This window comes from Argentina silus, assembly GCF_951799395.1.
Source record: "Argentina silus genome assembly, chromosome: 14".
In the NCBI taxonomy this organism is placed as follows: Eukaryota; Metazoa; Chordata; class Actinopteri; order Argentiniformes; family Argentinidae; genus Argentina; species Argentina silus.
The window spans coordinates 13,647,789-13,655,817 of record NC_139668.1 but is presented as its reverse complement, the minus strand read 5'-3'; the positions used below and the strand labels follow the sequence as shown (position 1 = coordinate 13,655,817).

At 45.7% G+C, this 8,029-nt stretch overlaps 1 protein-coding gene across 1 annotated transcript in view; it reads right to left on the bottom strand.

Moving 5' to 3' along the window:
* pitpnm3 (PITPNM family member 3) overlaps positions 1–8,029 on the bottom strand; it is a gene marked incomplete at both ends in the record, with an annotated part of 57,377 nt that overhangs the window by 7,981 nt on the left and 41,367 nt on the right. Inside the window, 2 exons of the mRNA XM_083684193.1 lie at positions 5,278–5,448; positions 5,716–5,873. Of these exons, the coding sequence (XP_083540319.1) occupies positions 5,278–5,448; positions 5,716–5,873 (329 nt within the window). The remainder of the gene's footprint in view (positions 1–5,277; positions 5,449–5,715; positions 5,874–8,029) is intronic.

The following is an 8,029-nucleotide window of genomic DNA, read 5'->3' as shown; positions in this document are numbered from 1 at the left end:
GGAGAGAACTTCTACAGAGGGGTAGCAGGGGTGAAGAGGTCTCGGGGTTGGGGTTAGGGTTAGTATAGGGGGGGGTAGTGAGGGTGAAGCGGTCTTTAGGATGAGTCTTTCATACATCCTAAAGCGTGTCTAAACCATGTGGGTCCATCGTCAACATGGGAGATAAGAGTATATCTAAAAACAAATGGAAAGGGGTCAAAAGAGTGACTCATCCCTTTAATTAAGTTGGTCTGGGTGTACAATGATAAGGTCCTGTGACTAAAGACCAATCAACGGAGGTTACACAACAGATGACACCCCCAGGAGCTGTGAGAAAGTCATTAAAGGGCCTAACGCCCTTTCACCTCTCCCTTTCACCTCTCCCCAAGATAAACAAACAACTCACTGGACACTCGAGCTCATTGGAGATGAAGGGAGAGAGAGAGAGAGACGAACAACAAGGGCAATGTGTCTCCCAGATAACTCGAAGTCATTTCATCCAAAGCGACGTACAATAAGTACATTTATCTAAATAAGTATCAACGATACATCAGTCATAAGTAAAACCTTGATAAGAACAAGTGCCGTCGGCAGTCACAGTGCTAGAGAAAGGAAGGTAATGTGATGTACAATATGCTGTTAGGGGGTGGAGAGGGTAACTGGCTAATCTCATATTATTTAAGCGTAAACAACATGTAAAGCTAATCATTTTTTTACTCTAACTCACATGTAATTGAATTAACCATTAAATAAATAAATCTTATAAAAAAAAAGGTGAGGGTTAGGGTTAGTTTTAAATATGTCATATTGTCATAGTCTCCACACACTAGTATCCCTTCGATTGCCCCATGCTCATTAGCATGCAGTATTCCCATTAGCATACAGTATTGCCATTAGCATACAGTATTCCCATTAGCATGCAGTATTCCCATTAGCATGCAGTATTCCCTCTTTCCTCTATGTCTGCAATTTCATTTCTGAGGTATAATCCACTCTAGCATGTAGCAAAGCTTTGGCTCAGGACTGATTTGAGTATGCGTACAGAGAACAGTACAGAGATGCGTTGTTGATTATAATGAACACCTGAAAGGCTATCTGAACACATTCACATTGTTGCAATCAATTTCCCAGCTCTGGCAACATTGTCATTAAACGCCAACAACCGGCATCAACAATAACAATGGTGCCCAAGGGGGGAGGGAGCAGACAGTGAAGGAGGGAGACAGAAAGAGAGAGAGAGGGCGGAAAACAAGTGATAGCAATTCCATTTCAATTTCCATAAATATAGTGTGTCTATCTGTGTGTGTGTGTGAGTGTGTGTGTGTGCGCGTGTGTGTGTGTGTGTGTGTGTGTGTGTGTGTGTGTGTGTCTGTGCCATGTTGGCATGTGTGTATGTGTGTGTGTGCGTGCGTGTGTGTGTGTGTGTGTGTGTGTGTGGTGTTGTGTGTGTGTGTGTGTCTGTGTGTGTGAGTGTGTGTGGCGTGGTGTGTGTGTGTGTGTGTGTGTGTGTGTGTGTGTGTGTGTGTGTGTGTCTGTGCCATGTTGGCATGTGTGTATGTGTGTGTGTGCGTGTGTGTGTGTGTGTGTGTGTGTGTGTGTGTGTGTGTGTGTGTGTGTGTGTGTGTCTGTGCCATGTTGGCATGTGTGTATGTGTGTGTGTGCGTGTGTGTGACACACTGTGCCGTGAATCACCAGAAGCCACAGATGTCAAGGGCGGGCAGACATTCCCAGTTCATCTGGCCCTTTCCACACTGAACCAGTGATTCGTGAGGTGGACAATCATTAAGTGACCATGACACAAAGGTCTGGAAATCTATAATGTGCAGCGGATGGTTGGGTGGTAATGAGGGGTTCAGGGAGAAGCAATGGATAATGGGAGCAGAGATGTTAAAATGAGCTCCCTGCATTTGAATGCTAAACAAAGATCATCCCCATATCTTCACTTATAGGACTCACATTATCATTCCTTATCCGCTAGCCAGCTATCTATGGAGGGAATGTGTGTGTGTGTGTGTGTGTGTGTGTGTGTGTGTGTGTGTGTGTGTGTGTGTCTCTGTGGCTATGCTGTCTGTATGTGCACATCGAAAGATAAATATTGTGAGCCTGGCAGGCAGCAGAGTTTACTTTCATTATGCAGTCTATCTGTGGGAGGTTAACCCTTTATATGCTGCAGCTGTGACCTTTTGCCGAAGTAGTTTAAACAAAGCATGGAAGGCTCCTCCATGCTGTCAGTCTAATTCCTGGGTTTGTGAGGGACCAGTGTTCCATGGCTGAATACTGATTCAAGGTCACTCTGCTAGGTGTGATGGGGAATCAGATGCAGCTAATACAACATGGCCGTGGTGGTGGTCAGGGAGGACCGACAGTTTGTACTGTTCTTTTTATGGCCATGGGGGGAAGGTGCCACGGATGGTACAGTTTGGTTTGTATGCATGCTGTATAAACTGCAACCTAAAACCTAAAGGTGAAGGTTTGTTCTCTCTACCAGAAAGTGAAATTGTGATTCCATGTGAATAACTGACACACACGCATGCACACACACACACACACAGCTATCTACTATCTTTAATGAGCCCTGTTCTCTCGCTCCGTGGAGGCTTCATCCTCTGTCAGTATGGGATGTTAGCAGGGACTGTCTTTCACAGCACACTGAACGCACGGAGGGGGGAGAGGGGGGAGAACACTCTGGGGGAGAGGGGGGAAAACAGGGGCCACTGGCTGTGACGCACTCTCTGCCAAGAGACACACTGCTCAACTTTGAATGATGTGTACTGGGGGAGAAACACAGAAGGGTGAGAGGGATAAAAGAATAAAGAGAGAGAGAGAGAGAGAGAGACAGAGAGAGAGAGAGAGAGAGAGAGACAGAGAGAGAGAGAGAGAGAGAGAGACAGAGAGAGAGAGAGAGAGGAGAGAGAGAGACAGAGAGAGAGACAGAGAGAGAGAGAGAGAGAGAGAGAGAGAGATGAGAGAGACAGAGAGAGAGAGAGAGAGAGAGAGAGAGACAGAGAGAGAGAGAGAGAGAGAGAGAGGAGGGGGGGGGGGGGTCTGTGCGGTATGGGTGTGGTAATCACAGTGAAGAGTGTAAAAACAGGTGAGAAGGCACTGGCAGGTGCCACTAAGAGATATGAGAGAGGGAGAACACCATCAGTGTGGAAATGGAGTGGATGAGATGTAACTAGATATAACTAGATATAACTAGATATAACTAGATATAACTAGATATAACTAGATATAACTAGGGGGTTGAGGAGAATGAAAGAACGATGATGGTGAAAAGATGGAACCGCTGCGAGTAAGGTAAGGTTAGGAATGGTGATTATACGGTGGCCTTTGAAGGTGTATTATCCAGGGCGTTCTGTGTGAGTATGGCTGCAGAGCATCGTATTGAACTAGGTCCGTCTTACAACATAATCCCATTTTCTAAAGGTTTAATGACGCGTTCATGAACCCTTCAAAAAGCATGACAGTAGACGCCTCATAAATCATAAGCAATACTATATCATATAGCAGTACCTTTGTCCTTTTTGTCGCATGTTATCTGCTAATGATTGATGAGGCATCTATGCAGCATTATTAAGGGTTTATGAAGGCTTCAGTCTTAGTTTATGTTTCATAATAAATCTACACTGTGGATGGGATTGATTGTGTGTGTGTATATGTGTGCGTGTATGTGTGTGTGTGTGTGTGTGTGTGTGTGTGTGTGTGTGTGTGTGTGTGTGTGTGTGTGTGTGTGTGTGTGTGTGTGTGTGTGTGTGTGTACCTGTCTGGTATTTTAATTGAATGCATATTTTGTCATTACTTATAAGCCTGACCAATGGAGCGAGGATGAGTGTCATACCGTAATTAAAAATCAGTAAAGCACTGAGTCTGTGAGAGACCTTCACCCTGCCTCTCTGCACCACTCTCACCTACAGTACCAACACTACAATACCAGTAATGTCATTACAGCACACCCAACCCTCTGGAACTGGCCACTGATTATTGAATTGGAAAACAAATGCTACATTGTGTGAGTGTGCAATGAACATGACTAGGATATTGAGTAAGAGTTGTTCTACAATGATTAGCTACAGGAGTTTCTGGTGTGGGAATATAGTCTCATTGCTGTTATTAGATTGATTTCTTTCATGTCAGTAGGCTGGCTTGGTCTTCACCCACTGTAAGTGGATTCTAAGCTTAATGTTTTAAAGAAGTTAAAAAAAGACAGACTTGCCAATGAACCATAACAACCTTCTAACTGAGGTTTGATGTTTGATGTTGACATGATGGTGTTAGTGCTACAGGATACAGTGCTCTCGTCCTACTTACTCTGTTAAGGGAGGCAGCAGAGGCTTAGAGTCAGCGCCACAGAAATGTGGTTTAAAAAGAGGTCTCCATGTCCCAAAAGGACGCTAAAAACGTTCTTGAAATAAATCAGTGCCTCATTAGAGAGTGGAGAAGCCTGCTCTAACGCCCCCCCCACCACCACCACCACCACCGCAGAGGGATCATTGCACCAGAGTGATGTCACATCCAGCACAGTAATACCTCACACACTGGGCTGATCCTCAGAGGAAGGCATCACGTCTGAAGGTGCTGCACCAACACACCAGAGGCGGAATTATAATTACATTCAAACTCCAGGCTTTGGGGCCAGCCTCTATTTCTGTAGGAGCTGGTTACGCAAACAGCCTAGGAGAGAGCCGTAGTGCCACATCCACTGTATGTATGTGTGTATGTGTGTGTGTGTGTGTGTGTGTGTGTGTGTGTGTGTGTGTGTGTGTGTATGTGTATGTGTGTGTGTGTATATGTATATGTGTGTGTGTGTGTGTGTGTATATGTGTGTGTGTGTGTGTGTGTATATGTGTGTGTGTGTGTGTGTGTGTGTGTGTGTGTGTGTGTGTGTGTGTGCGTGCGTGAATCTGTGTGTGTGTGTGTATATGTGTGTGTATATGTGTGTGTGTGCGTGGGTGCGTGCATGCGTGCGTGTTACAGTTATTCAGCTTTCCATCCGCCCACCCAGTGACAAAAAACCCTTACAGTAACATTCTTACTGTAACAGACTGGATCTGCCAATTAATTAATTCCAAAGTTGATCAGAATTAAACAGGTCACAATTGCTCTGCTGGCAACAGATTTTCTCACTGTTTGCTCTACATTTGCATAATCACCCTCTTCTCAAGGACGTTGTTGAAAGAGAAGTTCACACAGAGTACATCCCAGTTAATGCATTGTGAGTATTATGGTACGAAAAAAAATGGAACTACAGTACCAGAGACAAAACATTTAATGGATTTAATCCATTTAACCAGGCCTTACCTAGGAGGGTGGAGCGGCCATCCCCTAGAGGGTACCGCTGGTAGCGAGGCACAGCGAAGGGGGGCAGCCTGTGGAAGAGGGGCTGCAGGAGGGGCTCCAGTCTGGAGGCAGAGGGGTCCGAGGGGTAGAACAGATTGAAGATCTGCGAGCAGGCTGGTCGGAGCTGGGTCACTGGGGGCCGCATAATAACGGTCAGGAGAGGTCAGTGAACAGAGTAGGCTATTAGTGCAGAACAGCTGTACTCTCATACAGAATGAATGGTGTGTGTGTGTGTGTGTGTGTGTGTGTGTGTGTGTGCATGCGTGCAAGCGTGTGTCTGCATGTGTGTGTGTGTGTGTATATGCATATGTGCGTGCGTGCGTGCGTGCGTGCATGCAAGTGTGTGTGTGTGTGTGTGTGTGTGTGTGTGTGTGTGTAAGGGGGGGGGGGGGGACTTACCCTGGACAGCAGGGAGTACCGTCCGTCTCATGGCCAGCACCAGGCCCAGCGGGCAGCCGAGCAGGAAACAGTCTGATACATCAAAGTCAAACCTCCCAGGGTTCAACACCAAGCTGCTGCTGCTGCCTGGGCGCAGGTCCACCCCCTCCTGCATCAGACTGTGCACACAGGGAAGGGGAGACAGATGGAAATACAGTTTTGTATTACAAACCACAAATTAAACCTGAATTCACAACGCCTGTAATTTGTGTTGTTTAGTGCCCAGAAAGTATTCAGAATGAATGGTGGAGAGGAAAGAGCACAGTCGATGGGACAACATCATCTCACTCTACAAAATTGTGGCCAAAAAGAATCCCTTAATGGAAAATAATCTCATATACATAATTGTGTTGAATTCAAGTGATACAGCAAGGAAAGTGGCTGGAAATGTGTTTATTTGGTTTTACTACAAAGCATTAAGTTTGGTGCAAATCCATCGCATGTAATGCAGTTTCTGCACCATCTCTCATGTGAAGAATAGTGGTAGCTGCATCAAGTTATGGGTATGTTTGTCACTGGCAGGGACTGGGAAGTTTGTCAGGATCAAGAGAAAATTATGAAATTTGCTGAGTTGGTATTGACATCCTAATCTACACAGTGTGTAATTGATTCCCATGCAAATCAGAGACCCTATAAAAACAAAGATATTAATTCCAAAATTACTATACTATTATCCTATGGACTCAATTCAACTTATTCAGTGATTTGTTGATGACATTTTTGCATTTTAGCAAATGTTAAGAGTGTCATAGCAAAGGGTTTGAATACACTGTACGAGGTATTTCTGTATTTCAATTTGAATAAATGTACTGACATTTCTAAAAACCTGTTTTCGCTTTGTCATTCTGGGGTATTGTGTGTGGATTGATGGCAAATTCTTTTAATTTAATACATTTTAAATTGAGTCTATAACACAACAAAATGTGGAAAAAGTGAAGGGGTATACTTTTCGAAGGCACTGTAGAAATCCTTCAGCTGCCTTTGTAAGGAGAGAATAGGCAGGATGGCAATTTAAGCCAACAACTCAGATGACTGTTTCTGTTAAATCACAGGTAAACTGAGCATGTGTATTGTGAGCATGAACTACACTCTGAGAAAAATAGGCTTCTTCAGCTTGCCCCCGGATGAGAACCCTTTTTGGTTCAGTGCAGATCCCTTTCCACAGAGAAGGTTCTACATGGCACCTAAAATGGTTCTTCAAAGGGTCCTCCTACAGGGGCAAGCTACCCTTTTTCGGTTTCAGGTCCTGTAGAACCTTTTTTTTTTCTAAGAGTGTAGCTTTGTGAGAAGCCTGGAGCCTCTGTAGGCACTGGGTCCTTCAAGGGCTCTCCACTTCCTCCACTCTGTCTCCATACAAGGGGCTTAAGGGGTGTTTGAACAGTTCAGCTGGACTTAAACATAGGCTGAGTGCAGCTCCAGAAGACCTCTCTGCCTGTCTGCCACGAGCCAACCAATATCAACACTTCCTTCCTCCTAAGTCCTGTCTACAGTCGAGGAAGAGGTTTACAGTCATTTTAGAAGAGGCAGAATCAATTGGCCTTTGATCACTGCCTGCTCTCTTTTCTTTTCTTCCCCCTGCCATCTTCTCTTCTTCCCTCATCTCCCCTCCCCTCCCCTCCCCTCCCTCTTCGACCCCATTCTCTTGCCCTCCATCAATCTTTATTCTTCTGTCGCTGATAACACCACGGTCTGTCTGGCTGGCTGGCTGTCCTAGTTACCGTTTCACCAGCAGTCAAGGGGAGAGAGAGAGAGAGAGAGAGAGAGAGAGAGAGAGAGAGAGAGAGAGAGAGAGAGAGAGAGAGAGAGAGAGAGAGAGAGATGAGAGATGAGAGGGGGTGAGAGAGAGAGACTCTCTCCATTGACTCTCTCCAGCTCCACTGGGCACACTCTCCATGAGTTTCGGTGGGAAAGACTTTTGCTGTTAGCATAAGACCTTGTGGGAAATCCCCCGGTTGGGCCAAATCAGAATCAGAGTGATATGTGAGAGAAAGCCCCTGTCACAGGGGTGAAGCTGGAGATAGGCAGGTTTCCCAGAGGCACACTGATGACTGGGCTGATGTCTGGGAAGCAGAGCTCTAATTAGGACCTGAGTGCACCCTCTTTGTGACCGGGGATGCCCATGGGGAAGTGCAGGAGCTTGGACACTTCCACAGGAGCAGAGGGGATCACCCTGCCTGTGTGTGTGTGTGTGTGTGTGTGTGTGTGTGTGTGTGTGTGTGTGTGTGTGTGTGTGTGTGCATGTGTGTGTGCATGTGTGTGTGCATGTGTGCATGTG